This window comes from Benincasa hispida, chromosome 6, assembly GCF_009727055.1.
Source record: "Benincasa hispida cultivar B227 chromosome 6, ASM972705v1, whole genome shotgun sequence".
Lineage (NCBI taxonomy): Eukaryota > Viridiplantae > Streptophyta > Magnoliopsida > Cucurbitales > Cucurbitaceae > Benincasa > Benincasa hispida.
The window spans coordinates 33847197-33873563 of NC_052354.1; the positions used below are offsets into that span (position 1 = coordinate 33847197).

General features: G+C 31.6%; 1 protein-coding gene across 1 annotated transcript; it reads right to left on the reverse strand.

The window, feature by feature from the left end:
* Positions 1–10579: 10579 nt before the first annotated feature.
* On the reverse strand, positions 10580–20370 carry LOC120079822 (serine/threonine-protein kinase STY13-like). Its single transcript, XM_039034236.1, has 3 exons — positions 20150–20370; positions 18616–19599; positions 10580–11282 (listed from the first exon to the last, which is right to left on the reverse strand). The coding sequence occupies exons 2-3, from the start codon at positions 19515–19517 to the stop codon at positions 10943–10945; spliced, it is 1242 nt and encodes a 413-aa protein (XP_038890164.1). The 5' UTR covers positions 19518–19599; positions 20150–20370; the 3' UTR covers positions 10580–10942.
* Between the last annotated feature and the right edge of the window lie 5997 nt (positions 20371–26367).

Genomic DNA, 26367 nt, shown 5'->3' on the forward strand with positions numbered 1-26367 from the left:
TAAAAAGGAAGTGCTCACAAATGATATTATATAAAGAATGCATTCTGTTAAAAAGAAAGTGCTTGCAAGTTTGTAACTAACTACGAATCATTATATATTTTTATAAAAATTGAAAGATATTCAAATAATATAGTCAATTTTTTTTCTTTTTCTTTTTCTTTTTTTGTTTTTTTTTTTTTTTGTAATCTTTCTAATTATTTCTTATCTCATCAAACCTTAGATTAGCAGCAAACAAGAAAACTGGATGCAGATAAGATTTGCTCAGTTTTATTCAAATCATCATATCAAGATTCTTCGAAATTTCATCAGTTTTGGAGAGACCTCATTTCCACACTAACTTTTATTTAAATATTGCAGTTCGAAAAAGTAATCCTTGAAATATGGTAGTTTGAAAACTATTTAAAGATTTGGGTTAGTTTTAAAATTTTGAGGTAGGTAAAAAAAATAAAAAATGATGTCGAGGGTTGAAATCTCAATCTAAAGGAAATGGTTCAAAACTTGACCTACATAGGTCGAGATTTCAACCTCGACAACCCCTCGTCACTTCCCTGTCTTCTTAAATCCGTGGGTCGAGTTTTGAACCCTCGACCCATTGTTTTTTAAAAAACAGTCTCCACCCCTCAGATCACAAAGCTTTGCCTCTCATGTTGTCTGTCTTACCTCTTCTTGCTCCCTTACTCTCTTCTTCTCACTCTACTATATTTTTGTTTTTTAAAGAATAATAACAAATTTCGTTTCTATTCTTATATTATTATTTCTTTTTTATAGCTTTTATTGTTATTCGAGATGCAAAAATTCAAAAAGAGGTATACGTTCGATCAACTAAATTACTATTTTTTAATTAAACTATAAGTTATATATTATAATATTATTTTATTTCTTTATAGTTTTTGTTGTCAGATAACAAATAATAAAAAAAATGGTGAACGTTATCACTTTGAAGAAAGAAAAAAAAACTACTATTGAGCTTAACTTTGTTATTACTAGTTTTTTGTTTTTAATATTTGTTTATGCTAGATATATCATTTTAATTCCTTATATATTGATGTTAATATTTTTTTTTAATATTAGTTATATATTGAGCTTACGCTGAATTGAATAATATTTTTTATCTACCATATTTATTATAGTATATCATGTTAATGTCAATTCGGTGTAGGGAATGGGAAGAATGTTGCAAATGAAAGAAAAAACCACATGACTTGTTTAAGATCACTTATATTGATCAACATATATGTTTTTACTCAAAACTTAGTCAAAATCGTGTGCCCTAAAGTTTTGTAATGTCGTAAGAGAAAAACCATCTATCAATTTGGCACAATTGCAGTCCGACATAAAAACAAAATTTGGATATCGTGTTTCTTACCATAGGGTGTGGGAGGACAAAAGATATAAGTGTGGCACAATGTACCCTAACCCATTCGATGTGGGTTTTGGTCCAAGGGTTCGCCTACGATGTGGGTTGTAATGTCATAATTGAAGAAAAAGAAAATGTCCTTCGTTACGAAGACAGGCCAGAAGTTAGGGATTTTTATTATTGATATTTTTATCTTGTAAATACTATTTTTATTGTGTAAATAATATTAATTGCGTAGTTAATTTTTTTATTATAATTTATTAAGTTGTACATTATTTTTTATTAAGCTGTATATTATTTACTCGAGAAATAAATACTATGAAGCGTTTGCAGAAGTACCAAAGTAACATCAAGGGAACCAGCAACCTCAAGTTCGAAGTCAACAACGACAACAAGCTCGAAATCGACAATGTTCGCCTTGTAGGACACATTGATTTTAAATGAATGAGATAATAGTTGTAATAAAATGAACATTTTAATTTACATTTTATTATTTTTAAATTATGAAAGAAAATGCGAACACTTGACCACTCGACATACAGTTATTAAGAAATACAACAAAAAAATATAACTACAAATAAAATGGTGGTAAAAAATAATAACAAAGAAAATGAAAATGATAGTCGAAAATAATAAATAAAAAAAAAAATTCGAATTGACTTGTCGAATTTGCAATTGTCGAGTTTAGAATACTTGACATATTGAAATTAATATTTTTCAAACTACAATATTTTTCTAATTAATTTTAAAAACAACCATATTAATCTATATTTCTCATTTCCACACATCATAGAAGCTTTCTTTCCATATTCCACAGTTCTTTTCTCTAGGAAATTAGTGTTACCGTACAATGATTACTATACTCTAAGCTCTCTACCAGTTCTATCTGCAACAAATTCGATATAACAGATCATCGAATAGCTATTAACACCAATTAGAGGTACTGGCAAAACATTGGAAATAAATTCTTTCTCCACAATTTCATTCATTCACTTCCTGACCAAGTTTCGTCTTCGATTTCATTTATTTAGACCGTCCAACTTCTAGAAAGATTAATTATGGGTTAACAAGAGAAATAGAAAAATATAATGTTTCATTAGCAAAAAAAAGTTTTGAAATTATATAAATGGCAAAAGGATTTTATTGACCAAAATCACCATATCAAATCTTACCAACTAGTAATTCAAGTTATTAGATAAAACTAAAATCCTAACGACCTAGATTTAATTGTTATTAAAATAAAAAGTATAAAAACATACATAATATTTAAAACTAATTTAACTCAATTATTAGAAATCCTAAACCGATCGTGTTCACCCTCTACTTGTAGGCATGGAATAGAAATCAACATTTTTTTACCAAAAAAAGAAAGAAGTGCTTCTAACTTAAATTCACCAATGTAATAGGTATTCAAAGTATTTGCATATAATTTGCAATTGATTATTTTAAAAAATACAATTACCTAAAAACTAATGTTATTTAAAGGCAATCGATAACAAATATAGTGTAGGTATATTGCAAACTTTAAAAAATATTTTTTAAAAAAAATTACAGCGTAGGTATATTTGAAAACTCTCCAAAAATATAACAAGTGTAACAAGTACACTGTAGGAATATTGCAATGTAGTTATATTGCAAACACTTCCGAAAATATTTTATATACGTAAACTAGATTTACCTTTGCAAAAAAAATCCTAAACTATATTTTAAAAGTATATTACAACTTAATGTGTATTCAAAAAGGGAAAATAAAAGAATCAGAGTTAAAATAGAAATTTTAAATGTATAAGTAAAATTACAAAGTTTTTGGATATTCAAACCAACTATTTTATGATTTTAAAATATTATAAACTCCTAAATGCATATTTTTAAAGTATTTTCTTGAAAATTGAAATATGAAACAAAAAGAAGGAAAAACAATCAAAGGCTTGTGAAACCACCTAACATTCATGTCGAAATAAAATCACAAGATTAAAGGGGAACAAAATTGAAAAAATCTCAAACTTTTCGTCAACATCTCGAAGAGAAATTAAGAAAAATCTATAGAAAATTGAAGAAATACGATAAGCAATATGAGGTATGAGTGTTATGTGTGATGGGGAAGAAGATGGAAAAGGAGGAGAGCAAGAGAAGAAAGAAAATTGAGAATGAAGGGATTTTGAAAACTAGAATATCTATAGATTTAGATAGATAAAGATCTTTTTAAATATATACATACATATATATAGCATAACTAAATTTAGGTGAAAGATTCTCTTTTAAGGGTATTTTTTGAAATACAATGATCAATCTACACATGCAGGTGTGATTTGCCAAAAAATTTATTAATTCTAAGTTTTGACTAATATCCAAACAAAACCTAAAATTTTGCTATATTATCCAATTGTCCATTAGTTATTAGAATATTCTAGAGAAATTACATGTAGGAGATATTTAGAGCATTTTGTAAGATTGTCTAAAACATATGAGAATTGTGTAATTATAAAGAATAGTTTAGATAAATATTTGTAGCCACTAGATCATGAATGTGTTGCAAAATCATAGCCAAATATTTTATTTAAGGGTGTCAACTAGTATAAATAGGAGGGATGTCCTACATTTGTATTAAGCCAAAAAAATTAGAAGTGCTCAATAATACAAGTAGCCTCTTTCTCATATATTTTCTTCCAAATTACCTCCAACCTCCAAAATTTCTTTTCAACAAAGTAGTATCATAACTTAATGATCCTTTTCAAGAAGTTGGCGAGCAATAGCATGGTTCCACAGAGAAACTATGATAATTGGAGTATCAAGATGAAAGCTTTTCTTGACTCACAAGATGTGTGGGAGATTGTAGAGAAAGGATACGTCGAACCGGAGAATGATGGTGGTCTTTTTCAAGCACAAAAAGATAGTTTGAGAGATTCAAGAAAGAGAGACAAGAAGGCTCTCTATCTAGTCTATCAAGGATTAGATGATGATGCTTTGAGAATGCTTCAGAAGCAAAAAAGGCGAAAGAATCATGAGAGAAGCTTCAAACATCATACAAGAGAGTGGATCCAATTAAAAAGATACGTCTTCAAACTCTACGAGCTGAGTTTGAAACTTTTCATATGAAATAAGAGGAAGCCATCTCAGGCTATTTCTCTAAAGTCTTAACTATCACCAATCAACTTAAAAGAAATGGTGAAAATATTGATGATGTTAAAATCATAGAGAAAATACTAAGATCATTTGATCCAAAGTTTGAACATATTGTTGCCATAATGGAAGAAACAAAAGACTTGAATGTCATGACCATTGAGCAACTCATAGGTTCGTTACAAGCATATGAAGAAAAGAAAAAGAAGGAAGAGGAAATCATGGATCAGTTGATCCAAAGTTTGAACATATTGTCACCATAATGGAAGAAACCAAAGACTTGAAGGTCGTGACCATTGAGCAACTCATAGGTTCGTTACAAGCATATGAAGAAAATAAAAAGAAGAAGGAAGAAATCATGGATCAATTTCTCAAGTTACGAGTTGATTTTACTAGTGGAGGAATTAGTCCCATAATATAAGTGAACAAGAATGAGAACATGGTGGACATCGAGCACGAGGAAAGGTCATGGATAAGGACAAGGATGTGGTTGGAGGCCTTCTGAAGACAACAACAATAACTCCCAAAGAGGATCGGGAAACTCAACAAGAGGTCGTGGTCAAGGCAATTCAAGATCAAGGTACGATTAATCAAACATTAAATGTTATATTATTAGAATTTTGGTTATTATGCATCTGAATGTAGAGTTCCCAAAAACAATAAAGTTGAAGAGAAAGTGAACTAAATTGAAGAAAGAAATCAAGAATGTGGCAGTTTATTAATGGCTTACACAGATAATGAATGGAGCAAAGATAATAGATGGTACTTGGAAACTAGGGCAAGCAACCATATGTATGGAGAAAGAAGCATGTCCACAGAACTCGATGAATCGGTGAGCAGGAATGTGACTTTTGGAGATGAATCCAAAGTAGAAGTAAAATGAAGAGGTAACATTCTCATCCGATTAAAAAATGGTAAGCACCAATTTACTTCAAATGTTTATTGTGTGCCAAATATGAAGAGTAATATCTTGAGCATGGGTCAACTCTTAGAGAAAGATTATGATATTTGTTTAAAAGACAATAACCTTTCTATAAGAGATAGTGCAAGTAATTTGATTGCTAAGGTTCCAATGACTAAAAATAGAATATCTATACTCAACATTCAAAATGACGTCACAAAATACCTCAAGATGTGTTACAAAGATGCATCTTGGCTTTGGCATCTTCGATATGGGCATCTCAATTTTGGGGGATTAAAGTCACTCTCCAAGAAGAGCATGGTGAGGGGACTACCTTACATAAGCCACCCTGATCAAGTGTACAAAGGATGTTTACTTAGTAAGCAGTTCAAGAAAAGCTTCCCAAATGAGCCAAACTCAAGAGTTCAAAGACCTTTGGAACTCATACATACAGATGTTTATGGATCAATCAAGCCAAGCTTACTTGGTAAAAGTAACTATTTCTTTCTCTTCATTGATGATTTTTCAAGAAAAATAAGGGTATATTTCTTGAAGCATAAATCATAGTTGTTCAAGAAATTCAAGAAGCTTAAATACCTTGTAGAGAAAGAAAATGGTCTAGTGATCAAGGCTATGAGATCTGATCGTGGAGGAGAATTCACATCAAATGAACTCAAAAAATATTTTGAAAATCATAGAATTCGCCGACCCTTGACCGTGCCAAGACCGCTTCAATAAAATGAAGTAGTAGAAAGAAAAAAAAATAGAACAATTTTGAACCTGGCAAGAAGTATGCTTGAAAGCAAGAAACTACCAAAGGAGTTTTAGGAAGAAACAGTAACGTGTGCAGTCTACCTATCCAACCGATCTTCAACAAGAAGCATATTTGGAAAAATGCCACAAGAAACATGGTGTGGAAGGAAACCTGGAATATCCATCACAGGGTCTACGGAAGCATTATTCATGTGCATATATAAGATGAAAGAGAAGAAAATTGGATGAAAAAAGTGAGAAATACATCTTCAATGGTTAGGACTCAAATACCAAAGGCTACAAGCTCTATAATCCAGATACGAGAAAGACAATCCTGAGTCGAGATGTAGTATTCGATGAAGAAGGAGAATGGGATTGGAGACAACATGATGAAGATTGCAACTTCATGCCTTATTATAAAGAAAATGACATGGAGCAAACAAGAACAGTGCAAACAAGAGATGAGCCTTCTACGCCACTAGCTTCGCCAACTTCAAGTTCTCAAGAGAACAGAAGCTCAAGCTCAAGTGTTCATCGCTTCAAAAGCTTACAAGAAATTTATGAGGTAACTAAAAATCAAGATAATCTTTCTTTGTTTTGTCTTTTTGCCGATTGTGAGCTCGTGAACTTTCAAGAAGCTATGGAGAATCTAAATTGAAAAAACGCTATGGAAGAAGAGATTAATGCAATCAAGAAGAATGACATATGGGAGCTAGTCTCACTTCCAAAAGGTCACAAGGCAACTCATGCAAAATGGGTTTATAAAGCCAAGAAGAATGCAAAAGAAGAAGTTGAAAGATACAATGTAAGACTAGTGGCGAAAGGTTATAGTCAAAGAGTTGGCATCGACTATGATGAGGTATTTGCTCCTGTTGCTCGACTCGAAACTATTAGATTAATGATTTCATAAGCATCATAAATCAATTGGAGAATCCATCAAATGGATGTGAAATCTGCCTTTTTTAATGGAGTACTAGAGGAAGAAGTCTACATTGAGCAACCTCGAGGCTATAAAGTTGAGAAAAAAGAAGAGAAAATTTTAAAGCTGAAAAAGACACTCTATGGGTTGAAGCAAGTTGCAAAAGCTTAGAATGCTAGACAAATATCTACATCAAAGAAATTTCATCAAGTGTCTATATGAGCATGCACTTAACATCAAAGTCCAAATAGTGATGTATTGATTATGTGCTTGTATGTAGATGACTTGATCTTTACTGGTAATAATCCAAGCATGTTCAACAAGTTTAAAGAAGAGATGACGAATGAGTTTGAGATGACCGACATTGAGCTCATGTCTTACTACCTTGGCATTGAAGTAAAGCAAGAAGATAAAGGTATCTTTATCACACTAGAAGGCTATGCTAAGGACGTAATCAAGAAGTTCAAGATGAATGATTCTAATCCAGTAAACACGCCCATAGAATGTGGAATCCAACTATCACGTTGCGAGGAAGGAGAAGGGGTGGATCCAACACTCTTTAAAAGCTTGGTAAGAAGTTTATGGTATTTAACATGCACACAACTTGACATTCTCTATAGAGTTGGAGTTATCAGTCGTTTCATAAAGAAACCAACGACCACACACTTGAAGGTAGTAAAAAGAATTATTCGATACATCAAAGGTACGATAAAACTACGGCATGTTCTATTCTGTTTCTAATAATTATAAGCTCTTGGGATACAGTGATATCGATTTGGGTGGAGATGTGGATGATCGTAAAAGTACAATTGATTCTGTATTCTACATGGGAGACACTGCCTTCACATGGATGTCAAAGAAGCAACCAATTGTTACGCTCTCAACATGTGAAACAGAATATGTGTCCACTACCTCATGTGTCCTCCATGCAATTTGGTTGAGAAATCTATTACAGAAGTTGGGACTGTCACAAGATGAGACAACCAAAATTTTTGTAGACAACAAGTCAGTAATTGTTTTGGCCAAGAACCCAGTCTTCCATAATCGGAGTAAGCATATCGATACACGTTATCATTATATTAGAGAGTGCATCGAAAGAAATGATGTACAATTAGAGTATGTGAAGACTCGTGATCAGGTAGCTAACATCTTCACTAAGCCACTCAAAAAAGAAAACTTCACAAGATTGAGAAATATGTTGGGGGTAACAAAATCAAGATTAAGTAGGGGTGTTGAAATGTAAACTTGATTTTGGGTTAGAGTTATTTGGGCCTAGTCCAAAACAAAAGCCCAATTTCTAGAAGTATTAATTATTAGAATATTCTAGAGAAATTACATGTAAGATCATTTTATAGGATTTTCTAGAACATATGAAAAAATGTGTAATTATAAAGAATAGTTTAGATAAACATTTGTAGACACTAGATCATGAATGTGTTGGCAAAATTCTAGCATAGATTTAAGGGTGCTAACTAGTATAAATAGGAGAGATGTCCTACCATTTGTATCAAGCCAAAAAATTTAAATGTGATCAATAACACAAGTAGCCTCTTTCTCATATCTTTTCTTCCAAATCACTCTAACTTCCAAAATTTCTTTCCAACACCCACTAAATCCGGTTTGGTTTTGATTCCCCTATGTTTCCTTCACAAATGAGTGGTTCAGTTTTGGTTTTCTACAAAAACCGAGCCCAACCCAACTGCTTACGCCCCTAATTCCAACCATTTAAATTTCTTTTATTTTAATATTATTTAAATATCGTTATGTTAATTGTTTGGTATTAAAAAAAACTTAAGATTGTAGTTTTTTGTTTTTTTTTTTTTAATGAAGATGGTAGATTGTGATGTCTCCACCTTTAGATCGTGATGTTTCATATTTATGATCAAGATTACACCCACATATAAAAGAATAACCCACTTCGCTTGTAATTACTTTGACTCAAATAGTTGTGATGAATGATAAAATAGGAATTATAAAATGTTGTAAGGGCAAATGGTGATTTAAAAATTCTCCCTTCATTGTTTCTTATCATGAGTGGGCAGATTCTGAGGAAATTGTCCATACTGGCCTTGATTTCTGCACACGTAATTAGCTTGATGCATATAAGGATCCTCCATTATCGGGTACGCGCTGGTCCCCACCATTGATGTTATCAACTACAGATTACCTAAAACATCAAGTTTATTTGAAGTGTTGGTCATGGTGGCTATAGACCAGCTACTCTCGTAGTAGTTCCTTCTGATGGCTAGTTATAACTTGTTGTGGTCATATCTTCCTGCAAAGTTGTGGTTGCCTCAGCTATCTTGGAGAAAACTGACACTACTGTAGCTGCATCTAAGATGGATTTAGTCCTACTAGACAGTCCATTATAGAACAATTGGATCGAGAGCTAGTTTGGGTATCCATATAGTGGACATCTCTACAATAGATCCTTATACATCTCCCAAACTTCAAACAGTTATTCACCTTTGTCTTTGCTTGAGGGAAGAACTTGTTTAAAAATAACTGAGCCAGCCCATCCCAGATGGTGATGCTATCTGGCATAATAAAATTGAGTATGTCCCTAAGCCTTATCTTGCACAGAAAAATAGAAATGAACGTAAGTGAATGACATTAGTAGTAACACTATTTATTTTCGTTGTACAACATATTTCAAAAAAAGAACGGATGTGCCTATGGAGGTCCGTAATTGGATTTCCTCTGAAAACACAATCTCGTGTCATCTGAATGAGGCCTGAGTGTGAAAATTCAAAATGAGCAAGAGTGGGTCTTAGTTTCTAGGTTGTATTAGACCAAAATCCAACCACTTGCAAGCATTTGGAGATCTAGATACATAGGTTAGTATTGTGTGCCTCACTATATTGAGAGAGTAGTGCAACAAAGTTCTCTTGCTTAGATTCAAGAAGTTAAGGAGTCCAAGTATGCGGAGTACTAAATAGAAGTCAATAAGTTAGAATCTTGTTTCCCACTAACATCCATAACTTTTACATCTATCATTCAAATTTCAATTTCATTTCAATGCATAGGCTACCACATTTTATTCGTTTTAAGTTACCATTGCACCTACGCTAACTTGTGGCTGCGCATGCCATATGCAATCTTGTGAATTTGATCTGAAATACTTTCCTTGTATTACAAAGGATAGCATATGTTTGAACCAGTATTTTTGGATGACAAAGCTGTATACGTTCTCATTCATTCCACCTCATACATATAGCTTCAGTGCATACCCCGTTTTCTCTCTCTGCACTAGCACAAAGTACTTGCACATTTATCACCATAGACATCGACCTTTGAAACTTTGCTATAAAACTTACAAAGAGAAAGAGAAACGAAAAGGCCCCTACTCCCCCTTCATATCTACCACCATCCACACTGCAAAATTTGAACATAAAATTTCCACTGGTTGCTGCCAAAAGACTTGAAAATAGGTGAAGAAATGAGCTGTGGATTTAGGAAGGTAGCTCCATTTCTGAGTGGCAAGTTGGAGGGAATGCAGGTTTAACATTTCTTTGCCATTCATTAAAAATAGATAAACGGTGAATTTAACATAAGAGCAAGCAAAAGTTGTATACGTACACGTCAAATCTCCTCTTTAATGGTTAAGTCGCCAACAGGAATCCAGTAAAATACGAAACTCAAAACCAGAAGGTTCAAAGGTTTCATCATAACTTCTTTTTTTTTTTTTCTTTTGTTCCTTTCTATATGTCTGAAAAGAGAAATTAAAAATCTGATAAGATAAATACACAAAGATAAGCACACCAACAAATCACCTTCTATTTGCATCTGCCTCTTCTTTTTCCAGTTTCTTCTTCATCTGTCTCTCTTTCCTTATTGACCTTAACATTTTCAATGTGTTCAGTTTTTTTCTTTTTTTTTTTATATCATAATATCAGTCTGTTGTCATCGGCTGCGTAATGCAACACCTGAAACGAGCCTTACGAACCGTCGTCATGATCTCAGTCTGTGCATTCTCAAGCATTCTGACGACTTCGGTGAATGATGGTCTAACATCAGGGTTGGGATCCCAGCACCGGGTCATGATGTCACTCAAAACAGGTAAGCAATCATTGGGAATGATAGGACGGACTCCCTTGTTTACGACTGCAAAAGCGGCCTGAACAGCTGTCATGTTCTGGAATGGAAGCATTCCAGTTATGAGCTCCCACAGAACGATACCAAAGCTATACAGGTCCACCTTTTGGGTGTAAGGCCTGTGCTGGATCATCTCCCTGCAAAATCATACAATGAAAAGAAAAGAAAAAATCCCTCATATAACCTAAATAGTAAGCTAATTCCAAATATAAAAAAAGCTAACAAAATATGATCAGCAACTTTCCCCTGAGAAGCAACATGCCAACCAGTAACGAGTGACAAAATGCAAATCTAAGAAAACGAAGTCTCCAGCAACACAAGGGTACGTGACATACAGAAACCTTTTCTCTCCTTTGCAAATGATCAGATAAATTTCTCCTTCGGTAGCAAGTCAAAAAAATATTCTTCCTAGGAAAACTAATACCACAACCACAAATTTCATAATATTAACAATTTTTCCGCGGGTCAAAATAACTAAGTGATCATTATAACAAATTTGATGCTAAATTCAAACTTGACAGATAGCACTACACAAGCCATTATTTAATCTTTTCAAGCATCAAGGTTGGAAGTCATAGATGAAATTATTTGCATATCAAAGTATATTAAACTATGTTTATTTCCCCATGCAGATTGAAACTTTAAACAGACCTCAATCACAGTATAATTTGATTTTTTATAAGAAACAGACACCTTTTCATAATTTTTTTTAAAAAAAAAAAAGAAAAGAAAAGAAAAGAAGAAGAAAAGGCTACAAAATGAAGGGGACGAGATATCAAAGAGGGAAGATACTGTATTTGGTATAATTGTAAAGATATTTGCCTTCTGGACAACAAACAACAAGAGCTAAAGTTTTTTCCTGTCAGGCTCAACTTCCTTTCAAGTTGGTAATTCAAATAACAAAATTGATACTGTTCAGAAGAATCAACCCTTAACTTCTCAAATTTATACGTTGAATTTTCCAGATCACCAACAGAAACAAAGCGCAACACATCAAAGCTTGAGTACATTATTTCAAACTTAATTGACTTGGCTTAGCATGCTTGAAGAAAATATCTTATTCATCTTTTATGGTTGAGACCAACTTCAGCACATCCTTAACTTATATCACCAAACCTACTCACGTACAATATTTGGTTGACAAAGAAACTCAAAACTCAAAATTCTAAGTTGGTGGCCACTATAGGTTGGACTCATTCTGTAAGGCCTACCACTTTTTCTATAGCCCTAATGACTCTAGACCAAGCTAGAGTGGTTTGGGTAACTTAATATTTTTATAAAGCAAAGAATAAATCACGAGAAATAATAGGGTAACCATATTATGTCAGAAAACCATGACCAAGACTGATCACGTATTTCACCAACTAAAGTCTTGTTATAAGATACAGCATTGCATTGAAGTAAAACAAAAATATAGGCAAGATGTGACTTGTAAGGCTTGGGTCTCACTCAAAGCCAAAAAACGAATACCAAAAGGCCAAAATGTAAGGAAAGAGAGGGAAAATACTCCTCAAGAAGGCTGAGAGAAAAATAGGAGGGAAGGAAGAAAGACCATCTGAATTAGGTCACTATAAAACAAACATGGGTTGGACTAATGGTCCACAAACCCATGCAGAAAATCTTAATGGGCCATAGATTCAAATCATACAGGCCACCTAAATAGAATGTTAACATAAGGCTGATAAGTTTAAAAATTTACAATAACTAGTAGATAGAAGAAAAAGATAAATGAACAACATCCTTTTCAATATCAGTCGAAGCATCAACAGAAACCATACCTCTAACCATAGGATTAAATTTTTGTCGACATCTTGTTATTTCCATCCCACATTTTCATGGTTTTGATATCAACACAAGGGGTGAATTGGTATTTCCATTATATCGTAGAATAATCCACGAAACATAAAAAAAAAAAAAAAAAAAAAAAAAAAAAAAAAAGTAACAAAATACCACTAATGTAAATATAATATAAAATAATAGACGCGTTAAACTTGTTTAAAAATCATAAAATGTTCATTTACTAATTTAACTCTATTTTGAATTTTCTTTGTTTTTATAATTATCCAGAAATATCCATCAATGTTAACATTTTATCGATATTTCCATAAAATTAAGACCTCGGCCTCCAATATCTCCATTGACATCAGCATTTTAAACCTTGTCTCTAACTGTTATTCCAATTTAAAGAAGCAAGTCTTCAATCATGGCTTATTTTAATAGGATGAAAAAATACTTCAACCATTATATGAAAGAGAGCTCAAGCCAAAGGATTACAGAAAAGAGTTACAGAGACAGAACACGCATTGAGAACGTGAAGGGTAGGTTGTCAAAGCTATATAAGAAGCTGAACTACACCTCCTGGTGAATGGGTACAACAAATGGTTTGATCTACAAATCATGTGCATTAGTTTTGTCTAACTGTTAGGATACCTCCTAACAAGAGAACTCAAGAACACAAGGAACAAACAAATATTAAAATACATATTGCGAAATCAATAAAAAAAAAAAAGAAAAAAAGAAAAACCACCATATATCATAAGATCATAAGAACAAGTAAACAAGGTAACCACTAGCCTTTCAAGAGGGCTAGACTCTCCCTAAACTCCCCAAAGGAAATCCCACAAAATTTACAAAAGATTTTTACACCCTTTCAACTCACTCTCTATTTGTAACTAAAAGCTCTAAAAAAAACTTACTCTCTAATTACTAATATGCCATACTAATATTCTACTAATAATCCTATTATATCTTTAACTAGGTCTCTTACACTAACACAAGAGCAACTAGTCCTCCAGGCTCTCTTTTGAATATATATTGGGATTCAACGTCCAAGAGATGTAAAGTATTCTTTCAGTTGTTTGCTCTTGGAGGTCTTAATAGGAATATCACTACGAATAACAATATCCATAACTTAGTTTTGAAGTAAAAACAACTGAATTATTAATTAAAATCATTTTTATAAATTTTGTGATTTACAAAAATATCCGTTGATATCACTAATTTATTGATATATCCGTAAAATTGAAATTTCGATTTCGATATTGACATCGATAATTTAGTCTTAAGACTTGGTGATTCAACGCTCTAGTCAGATATTAAAAGATGACAAGAGGATATTGTGGCTGAATGCTTTCTGTGCCTTCTTACTCTGGAACACTTGGTTGGAGCGCAACAGAAGAATTTCTCAAGAAGAGAAGAGTGTAAATATCAACTAGGTGACGGTTTTTTTTTCTCTAGATAGGAAATAATTTCGTTGATGATATGAAATGTTACAGAAAAGGGATAGATCCCATTCAAATGAAGTTAAAATGTGAGAACTTAAACTATAGTTGCTAAAAGAAGGAACGTGTTTAAACCACATCCTAAGTATTTAGCAAAGATAATTGAATCAGTATCCTCATGAATATCCAAGAAGATTTCTCTTCCCCTTAAACTGAGGGAAGAAATTGAGTCATAGCTATTTGCTACTCTAACCACCAAACTCGATAGCCAAACTTCTGCTGTCTGCCTCAGTCTAACTTCACCTAGAGTCATCCCAATAAGAACATATAAGACATAGCAACAGAAATAGAAAGACCTGGCTCCTCAAACTGACAGCCATCAATTTGTCATACTAAGCTATTCATCGAAGCAGCCTAAGAATTCCTTGACCAACTTCTGAGACCTTTTCATTGAGCAACGTTTGCTCTCCAAACAACATGCCTTCCAAAACTTTTAAATCATCACAATATTTTCTAATCAGTGATTTACCAGTCAATCACAGTAAACGATAAGACAACAACTAAAGCAGAGAATGCTTTCTATAAGAATAAGAAAACATTAGTGTGGCAACCATTCTAAAGAAAGGACACCTTCAGCACGATTTTTCTTTTTTAATATAGTATTTCATAACTAAAAAAAATGTAGAAAATGCACAAAATAAGACAATGAGATGAGGCATCGCCTTCCAAACACTCAAAAAAGAGAGTTCCATAAAAGGGCCCTAATCCAATGCAAAAATACTCGAAGAGAGCATTGAAGAAAATTTTGCCCTGATTTTTAAAGGCATTGTTTACTAAATAGACAGGATCAAACCCTAATTCGTCAAGAAGGGAGATGCAAGATCTGTAAGTAAATTTGGGCAAAAGGAATCCTCCAAAACATGTGGTCCAGTTCCTCAAACACTTCTTTGCAAAGAACATACCATTGAGGTCAAAGCACAAAAGAGGGGATTTCTAGACCATCATATCAGTTATCAAGAGGGGGAACCAACCATAAGAAAATTTTGACCTTCAAAATTTTTCACTTTCTACAACTTTGAGCAAAAAGGGTGAGAGGACGATGACTAGTAGGAGAGACCAGGTAAGAGAAAATAAACAATTTCCAAGAATATACGCTAAAGGACTCAAGAGTCCAAGTTCTATTATACCTAGATCCTAAAGCACCAAAAACCTCTGGTAAGATGAACAACTTAAATAAAACCAACTCAATCGGCTCCACCAAATTAAGATCTCACAAAATACTATCTAATAGAAGAAAGATCCTTGTTTTTTTAAAAAAAGGAAATAATTCATTATATTAAGAAAAATGTGAGCTAAGGCCCAAAGTACAAGAGGGTTATACAATGAGCAATACAACAACCAAAGACTAAATGGATCAGTAAGTGCACCCGGGCATCAAGAAAGATCCTTGTTTAGAGAGAATATACTAGAGTTGCTACCTACCAATCATACTATAAGATCAAGTTTCATAGAGTCCTTTTAATAGATTTCATGTTTCTTGTTTCAAGTTTTTTTAGAAACATAAGGGTTGTGTAAATATTTCTGTTTACTTTGAAAACAACAAAATCATGTTTCTTGTTTCTTCAGCAGTTTTTTCCAAAACATAAGTAAAATATTATTTTATCAGTTTTTTTTACTTCCCAAAATGCATAAGAAATATCTAAAATTAAATATAACATAAGTTTTTCAATATTTAATTTCAGAAATTTGTTTTCATGCAAAAGTTCTATATCTTAATTTAAAATTTTCGAAGAACCACAAACAAAAAATGGTTACCAAATATGGAACAAGTAATGAGAAACACTACAGTTACCAAATGTAGTTTTGTTTTTCTATATTAGAAAACAAAAACAAGAAAACGAAACTGTACCAAATAGACCCATAATGACCATGCGTGTTTCAAAACAACCAAGGCCAGCAAATATTATGAGATTAATCAAAGGTGGATTAGCTGGACCATATTTTCAAAAGACTACATTAACCCTCATTCGGTGAAGTGAAGATACATTTTTTACCACCTAATTGGATCCAAAGGAAGATCCGAGATTTAAAAAAATAGTAATTAAATTTAAATTTTTAAAAAAAATGGAACGGAAGACAACTTCTTTTAAGAGAGTGAGAATGGAAGAAAGGTTTGTCATATCCTTACCTTTCAAATTCTCACAGTGAAGCCTCAAGTATCTAGATAGTTGCCCTCAAGAGGATTGATAAGGTGTAAAAAGACTAAGAAAACAATGAAAGAAAGAATTATTACCCACATAAAGCAATAGTTTTTTCTTTACCCAGATCTTATTGTTAAGGTGCATCAAGGTACACACCCATGACAAGAAGCGATATGCAACTTGTCTTCTTTGCCTCATTAGCGATCATGGTATTGACCTTCAACGAGGCATCAGGCATCCAATGTTTTTCACAGCTCACTTCAAGTTACATCTGTCTAGATTGCCTTGAAATGAAATGCACAACCCTTGTCAAACACACATCCCATCACAAGAAACTATGCCAGGATAAAAGATCTACAACGATATGTTCCAAAGATTTCAAAAAACAAATTGACAGCCTACTACAGTAATGGTGGACCTTTCGCCAAGAGTACTATGAAATAAAATTTGACTAGAATTCTAGATCTGTAGTATAAACCAGCATCCTTGTAATCTATCTTCCACCTACATATGTAAAAGAAATAATACAACCGCATTCATATGGAATTAGCACATGGTGCAGAAAGGGCCACACCTCCCCTGATCTGACATATAAGAAGCAGCCAGAGCCAGATCAAAAATCAGAAACCTTACGATTGCTGTTGTAATCATTCTATTAGAAACCCCCACCCACCAAAACACAAATAAAAATAAGGGCAAGAAACCAAAAGCAAAGGCATCAAAATGACCAGGAGATAAATGTTAATATCCCGTATTTACAACCTGTATTCGCATATTCAGTTTTAGTAACATAATTTTGAACATATTTCCCTATACTTTCTTATCCTCCAAAAAATAAGGGAAAAAACATGTCAACATTTCTAAGAAAACATACTGAGTATTTTCTCCAACCAAAAGAGAGAGAAAATGTAGAGAGAAAGAACTTGCTTAACAATCCTGATCTAGTCGCCAAGTCTACTTCTAAAGAATGGGGACTGGAAAAGCCAAAAGACCCAGAAGAGCCACAGTCACAAATACTTGCAGAAACATGTATGTATATGTATATACATTTGTTTGTACGTGCATAGTTAAAAAATGTATATGCATGAGTGCATGTGTGCATGTGTCAAAGCTATAATTTACATTGTAAAAGTTGAAAATGCAACAGAGTTATGCTGCCTTACAGGAGGCACGTGATCTCCTTTGAAACAGTATTTAACATTTACAATTGGATGCAAAAGTAAAAACTAAAACCTAAATTCTACTCTGCAAGTGATAAATTACCAAATGGATCTTTTCCTTGGTCCAGGAAAAAAAATTATCAGCTATGAAACCAACAAATGCAATAAAATGATAAGATTAAAACTTTTAAACCTAAATATTAGTTAGTGGATATTATTCCCCCAAAATTTCCCGTGAAGAACTGCATTCTTAACATAAATTGTCATAAGGTAACCTTGATTGTACCAGCAGAAAAATACATATGAAATCAGAATCACAATTAGGAAAAAAAATTGAGAAACAAACGTCAGCACGTTAAATAAACCAATGTTAAAAGAAAAGCATAAGCTTGGAAAAATTACTCAATATCTGGTGGAGAATGATACTGAAACTAGTGCTGGAAAATCAAATTTCAGAGTTCCCATACCATGCTTAGAATGAATTGTACAAGAAAGGAGATCATACAAACTATGCACAGGCTTGGGAAGTTTTGGATGTGGTTCCTAAAACATAGAATTGATTCTGCTCTTTAATCCTCACAATAACAATAATAAAAATAATAAATAAACAAATAAAATAATTTTACGAAAGTTCTATTTTCCTTTTATAGTTCAAATATAGCAACCAAGGACTTATACAAGAAAGGCCTTTGAAGTATTTTGGAGCCTTGAATATTTTCCTTAGCCATTTATTTCTTGGCCAATCTTCTGCTTAATTTCTTAGTCACGACAAAGCTACTCAGTCCCATTTCAAAACAATAATAAATAAATGCCACAAACAAGCATGCAGGAAGTATTTGGAAAAGACGAAGATTATAACAGGAAACAACCAAGGTTCAAAAGACTTACGGAGCCATCCAGCGGTAGGTTCCAGTCTCGGGTGTCATTCCTTCTGTCTGCACCTCAATCCGGGCCACTCCAAAGTCGGCAACTTTGATAGACTTGTCCGCAAAAATCAGAAGGTTATCTGATTTCAAGTCCCTGTGAATCAACCCAAGGCCGTGAACATATTCCATCCCCCTGGCAACATCCAAAGCTTGTTTGACAGCTAATTTCAGTGGGACGGAACGACTTTGTCGCTTCATCAAGAACTGCCTAACTGAACCGCCCTTCGCATATTCAGTAACAATGCACCAAACCATCGGCTTATGGCATGATCCAATAAACCGAACAATATTTGGGTGCTTCAGAGTAGCAAGCATCATCACCTCCTGCTGATATTGCTGCTCCATTAACTGAGCCTTCTCCAGGTCATTCTCTGGCCTCTCCAAGATCTTGATAGCAACATCTTCACCATCATAAGTGCCTCTATAGAGTTTCCCAAAGGCACCTTGAGCAAAAGCTTCCCCCATATTAAGTTTCCTTAAATCAAGAGTCCACTTCTCAAAATTTTCAAGACCTTGGGTGGGTGTGTTACTATCAAATAAAGCTCGAGCTAGTGCATCATCACTCAGGTGATGTGTAACTCTTCCGCGACGGTTAACACTATGTTGAAAAGTATGGTTGTCATTTGCACGCCGTCGCAAGCCTTGGTGATTTAAGATCCGAGTGTGAGACTCATTTGATCCTACACTGCTGTTATCTAAAGACATGGCAACTGATCCTCCATCGTTGCTCGTTTGCAAGCTTGCAAAACTGTCAATAGACATGTTGGTTCCCTCACCAAGTTTATGGTAAAACCCTTGAGATAAATCATACGCATGCTCGTTTAAATCGATCATTCCAGTGAATTTTTGACCACCCTCCAACATTTTTCCACTTTAAGAGAACCCTTTTGATTCCCTTTATATCTTTAGCATCACCGATGCTAGGTTCCTAGCCGACTAATAGAATCTGTAACCAAACCACCAAATGGAAAAGAAAGATCAAACTTTAGAAAAAACAAGCATTTGTATAGTCTTATCAAACAAAAAACAACTAACAAGCAGCGTAGTAAAAAAAAATACAAAAAAGCAAACAAGTCAAGTACAGACCTCCATGAAACGCAAGCAGAAGAAAGAAAAATCAGGAAACAAAAACAAACACCCTTTAGTTTTAGCAAAAACCCCAACTTGAAAAGACTCAACCAAAAGCATCCATGTAGATTTCCAACCATTTCCAAAATCAAAAGATTCACAACACTAAAAAATCCAAACCAATGAAGTCAAAACCCCAACAGAAACCATCCCCAAACAGAAACAAAAAGAAAAACAAAAATACTATTTCGAAGACTAGAGTAACGACCCAGAAGAAGAACGGGTAAGCTCCAAAATTAGCATAAAATTACCACAAACTAAAACCTCAATCTCATGTATCAAACATCAACACGAACTACCACAACAACAACATCCAATAATCGAAGATGGGATACCCTCAATTTATGAAGTTAAAGTCAAAAAGATACCTCGATCAGGAGGTCAAAGCGTGGCGATTCCGATTTGTCAAGTCCTCATCATCAATTGAAGAAGCTAAGAACAGATCGAATCGAAAAAGAAGAGAAGAAAAAGAGAGAAAAATTCCTCGAAGTTGAGTATGAAGACGAAGAAGAAAGAAGAAAGTGAGAGGAGGAAATTGGCTATGAACTACAGAGAGAGAAGAGACAGAAACAACAAAGAAAGAGAAAGAGAGAGTTCCACAAGTCTTCTTGCTCGTTTTTCCATTTTATTTCCCTTTTTTCCTTCATTTTGATTTTATTTATTTATTTTAATTTATTACAAGGACTGGAGGGAAACTATTCCCTGTATCCCTGTATACGCTCACACCCTACTTCCCTCTGCTGGACCTTCATATTATCCCACCGACATCCAATCACAATTCCCCACGTTGAGTTTTCACATGGTTGTATCCTACTCTCCCTAGGCGCGTCTGCACCTGAATGTTTCTTGCTTTTTGCCTTCATTGCCTTCCTCTTATTTCTTAACCTTACCTTTCCTAAATGCTAATCTTACACTAAAATTTCTAATGCTTTTTAATCCTTTTTTTTAAAATGGTGATAATTACGATAATTAGTATTTTATCCACGAAAATTAAATTTTAAGTCGAGCTAATTATAACAAAAAGAAGAAAAACTATAAATTTCACAATAAATTTTATTTTTTTGGGAAGATTTTATCAATTCTGTTTAAGTTAGACGAGTGAAATCATCTGATCATAATTTCGAACAAAGATATTTATGATTCAAGAAAGTAAATCGGATAAGATTTTTATTTTTATTCATGTCATTTGTCGAGCACTAAATAGCGTGGATTCATCAATTACGTGTTCATTCATCCTTGATCGTTCATAATGACAATTTATATTTCAATTTGGATGTACGTTAAAGGTGAATCTAGATCAGATATGTAATCTAAAATAAGTAGAGATATCTTTTGAATTTTAAGTTCATGATCCATTAAAATAGATAAAACATTTAATCGATTCATTGAATTCAACATTTGGATTGAATTTTAACACTAACGTTTAATTAATTCAATAGTATATATATATATGTTCTATTCAATTAAAACACTATGTTTTTAACTTTTAATATAACATTTCTAACTGATATTTTTCTCTTGTTTCTTTTTTCTTAAGGAATTTTCCTCCTATTTCTTTAAAATTATTATTATTCATTTTTTATATTTGAAAATGGTAAGTTTTTAAAATTTTCATCGTAAATCTTAAATGTCTAAATCGTATATTTAACCTTGAATATGTTTAATTTCAATACAATACAATTCACATGTTGAACCAAAATGGATTTTTTTAAAAAAAAAAATCAAATTTTATATAATTACGAAGAAGAAGTCTGATTGATAACAATAGGATTATCATCAAATGTTTTTTTTGGAACTCTAAATTTCAGTAAAAGTCCAACTTTAGCATTACTTTTTTTTTTTTTAAGGTAATTGGTTTCTCTTTTCTTCTCTCTCTTTCATTTAAAAAAAAAAACAATAAAAATTATTTGAAAATCTATTTGATTTAATACCAAGCATATATTATGTTCACATATTAAATGACATGTAATTATTTTGATGGGCGATTGTTCGGAAAAAAGTTGCAATATTATTCAAATTCTAAGTAACGATTGAACAATTATCAAAGATTGAAGTATAATTCGACGAACTATTTTAATTCTAAAAGAATGTGCAATTTAATTAGTCTGATATCTACCAAAATGAAAGTTAAAAGTTAATTTTTTTAAAAAAAATTATATATATTTTACGTTCACATTTATCTTTTTCTTACGATTATTTCATCGTTAATCAGTCTACTCTATTTACGCGAGACAATTGGAACTATTTGATCGTAATTTTGAATCTAAAGATATTTATAATATTATTGGAGAAAGTGAATTGGATTAGATTTTTTGTCATTACGTCATTTATCAAACACTTCATAAACGTGGGTTCATCGTCCATCTGTCCTCGATTCTTAATAATGATAATTTATATTCCATATTGAATGTACGTTAAAAGCGAATCTAGACAAGATATGTAATCTATGGTAAGTAAACTTCTGATTTTTAAGTTTCTAGCTCAACAAATTGGACAATTGTTCGATCGATTCATTGACTTGAATATTTGGATTGAATTTTAAGCCTAACATTTAATTAAACATAGCTATATTTTCTACCAAATTAAAACATATGTTTTTTTATTTACATCTTTGTTCAATTTAAAACTTTTCAAACATTTTTAGCTAGTGTTTCTCATATTTCCTTAAAATTATGATTACCCATTTTTACCTTTGAAATTAATTACAAATTTTTTTTTTCCAATTTTCACCTCAAATTTTATATATCATCCAATTAAAATTTTAAAGAAAATATTACAAATTATATAACAATATTATTAAAGAGAATGTTACATATTATAAACAAATGACACTTAGAATTATGGAGTTTATATAGTGCATTTGTCTAAACCATACCGTCATAATTGTAAATAATCATAAATAATTAAATAATGTTATATACGAATTAACTCGGATTTCGAAGCAAGACTCTCGTATTGAGTTGTTCAATGTACCATATAACATATTCAAAGCATTTCAATGTAATTTTTTTTCTCCTATTTATTTAAAATTATCGCCACCCTTTACATTTGAAACTTACAAGTTTTTTTTTTTTTTCAATCTCTACCTTAAATTCTAAATTTAATCAAATAAAATTCATAAACTTGAACATGCATAGCAACTTTTAAACAATAATAAAGTAAAAGAAAATATTGAAATTTTACACGTTTGAAGTTTGAACAAATATCAAGTCTGATTAATAACCAAATCAATCCATTGATTAATTTATGAAACTCATCAATTTCTATGATGATAATAACGACATTGAGTCTTTTATTTATAAAAATGAAAACTCAAATCAAATTAATAATATCAAAAAGAAAAAATTATAAAATGTGCTTATCATTAATCGATCCGTTATGTTTTAAGTTAAATGAGTGAAATCATGATCATAATTTTAAATAAAAATATTTATGATTGGAGAAACTAGGTCGGGTGAGATTTTTTTTATCTTATTTACGTTGTTTGTCAAACTCTAAAACCTAAATAAACGTGAATTCATCAATTGTATGTCCATCTATCTTCGATTCTTCATAATGGTAATTTATATTTTAATTTGGATCGCATTTAAATCAAATCTAAATCAGATATGTAATACAAAATATGTAAAGAAATCATTTTAATTTTAAGTTTTTGACCCAACAAAATGCAACGTGTTGAATTGGTTCATTGGATTGGACTAAATTTTAATGCTAACATTTAATTAATTCAATGAGTATAGCTATGTTTTCTATGCAATTAAAACACTGTTTTTTTAACTTTAAAAAAAATTCTAACTAGTTTTTTTTTTTTCTCTTATTTTTTTTAATGATTTTTTCTCATATTTCTTTGAAATTATTATTATCCATTGTTACACTTGGAAATGGTAAGTTTTTTTTCAATTTTCACCTTAAATTTTAATGTCTAAATTGAATATTTAAATTTGAACACGTATGACAACTTTCATCATAAATTTAATTTCAGCACATTAAGTGAATTTATCCATTGAACCAGTATAGAGTAAAAGAAGTTCAAAAATTTTACATAATTAAAATTTGAACAAATATCAAATTTGATTAATGACAAGTTCAATGAACGAATATATATATAATTCATAAATTTCAATAAAAGTCCAACTTTAGCATTTTTTTAAAGATAATGAATGCAGATTTATTTCTTTCGATAAGAGTGTTACAACGCTCGTTGTTGCGATTGTGGTATAAAAGTCAATTTTTCAATATTTGGACTGGGAAAAGATGAAATTAGAGACTTTTTAGAGCAATTTATATACTTTTAAAAATCAATAAAAAAAAATCTGTTTGAAATTTTATTTAATTCGATACTAAGTATATATTATGTCCACAAATTAAATACACACGTAATTATTATTATTATTATTATTTGGCAATTGTTCAGACAAAAGTCACCCATATAGTAAAACAATATTTTCAAATTCAAGATAATGAATGCAACAATTATCAAGTTTCAAAGCACTATTTTCAATCTAAAAAAAGGTGCAATTTAATTAGTCTAATATCCACAAAAATGAAAATTAAGTTAATTTGATCATATTATCTTAAGAATATCTCATCATCGATCGATTTGCTCGATTTAAATGGGAGAATTAGAATCATTTTATCATAATTTCGAATAAGACATTTATGATATTATTGAAGAAAGTGAAAATCCGTTGAGATTTTTTTGTCTTCTACATGTCGATTGTTAAACACTTCACGAACGTGGGTTCATCAATTTTCCATATGTCTTCGATTCTTAATAATGATAAGTTATATTTCATCTTAGATGTACATTAAATTCAATAAGTAAAAACACATTTTGAATTTTAAGTTTTTGACCTGACAAATTGGACAAGTGTTGAATCTGTTCATTGGACTGAACGTTTGGATTTAGTTTTAAGGTCGACATTTAGTTAATTTAATAAGTACAACTATAGGTTCTATCAAAATAAAACACTGTATTTTTTATTTATATCTTATATTGTTCAATTTGAATCTTGTAAAATAAATTTTCTAACTGATTTTTTCTCTTTTAAAAAAAAAATTATTATCATTCATTTGTACCTTTGAAATTTATTTATTTTTTTCAATTTTTACCTTAAATTTTAAATATCATCAAATTAAAATTTTAAACATGAATACGACAACTTTTATTCTAAGCTTAATTTAACACAATTAACTAATAAAGTAAAAAATTTAAAATTCTACCAATTTAAAATTCAAACAAAGATTAAATCTGATTAAGAACAAGATCAAAATGTATAATTTTTTTTTAATTCGTAAATTTCTACTAGAAATTCAACTTTGGCATTATTTTTTTTAGGTAATGACGACAAGCATTAAAAAAAAATCTTTTTTTAAACCAATTAAAATATTCTCTTTGAAAACAAGCATATATTATAACCATATAATTGAAAATACATATGAATATCTTTATTGACGATCTTTCAAACAAAAGTCGTTCTGTTGGTAAAAATTATCCTATTTATTCAAGAGTAAGATAATGAATATAACCGTTATAAAAGTTTAAGCTGTAATTTGATAAATTGATATTAAAAAAAAATGTGTAATTTGATTAAATTAAAATTGATACAAAGTGGTGTACTTGCCAAATTTAGAGCAAAAAAACACACCACTTGTTATTGTTCAATAAACTTCATATGTTTTTAAAAACTTTCCATTTTACTTTATTACTTATTCAAGTAATAACACTCTTTTTTTATTTTAAAAAACAACAAATCAATGATGATAAAAGTACCCTCGCAAAGCACGCATGTAACTGTATTTGTCTTATATTATTAATTTCACACAAAATTTCTAATGCCTTTTTTAAAAGATAAAAAATATGACAACTATTAAGATTTGTTTGTGGCTCAATATCCTACATAGAGAGAAAATATAGTCCTTATATCACTACCATCTCCCACTTTCACTTCTTTCAATATGTATACACTAACCTTCATTTAACAACTCTCTCAACTTTTCCGTCGTCTACTTCCTATGTCTCCTCTCTTCTCATATCTCATCGTCACTCTCTCCTCCCTTCCTATAGCCCACTTACGTTTTTAGTTCTTTATTCTTTTCTAGAGTTTATTTTATTATATTTCAGGTGTAATTTTTTTCCACTATATCCATTTTATTAAGAAATCGTGGTATTTTAATCTAGTTCCATGCACCCAGTTTTTACCTTTAATTTACATACATAGATTTTTCCTCAAATGTCTTGTGATAGAGTATATTAAAAATTTATTATCTATGTTCACACGAGGTTTTCGGATAAATGTATTTCGTGAAGTTGAACTTGAGTTAGTATTGGTGTGGATGTTGATTTGATGCGACGTGGTTCGATCTCTAGTACTTAATCCTTTGATTCTCTCTCGATTAAATGGATGTGCTTGACTTGAAGAAGAAAGGTACCGAACGTTCTTGAAGTAGAAATCTTGTAAAAATATGTGTCTTCAAGGGTCTTGTTGATGAATTATCTCTAGGCTTTTTTAATGTATAATTGTTGACCCCTACAAATAAAGAAAGCTTCTCTATTTATAAAACTATGAGCTTCATGGGTTTTGGT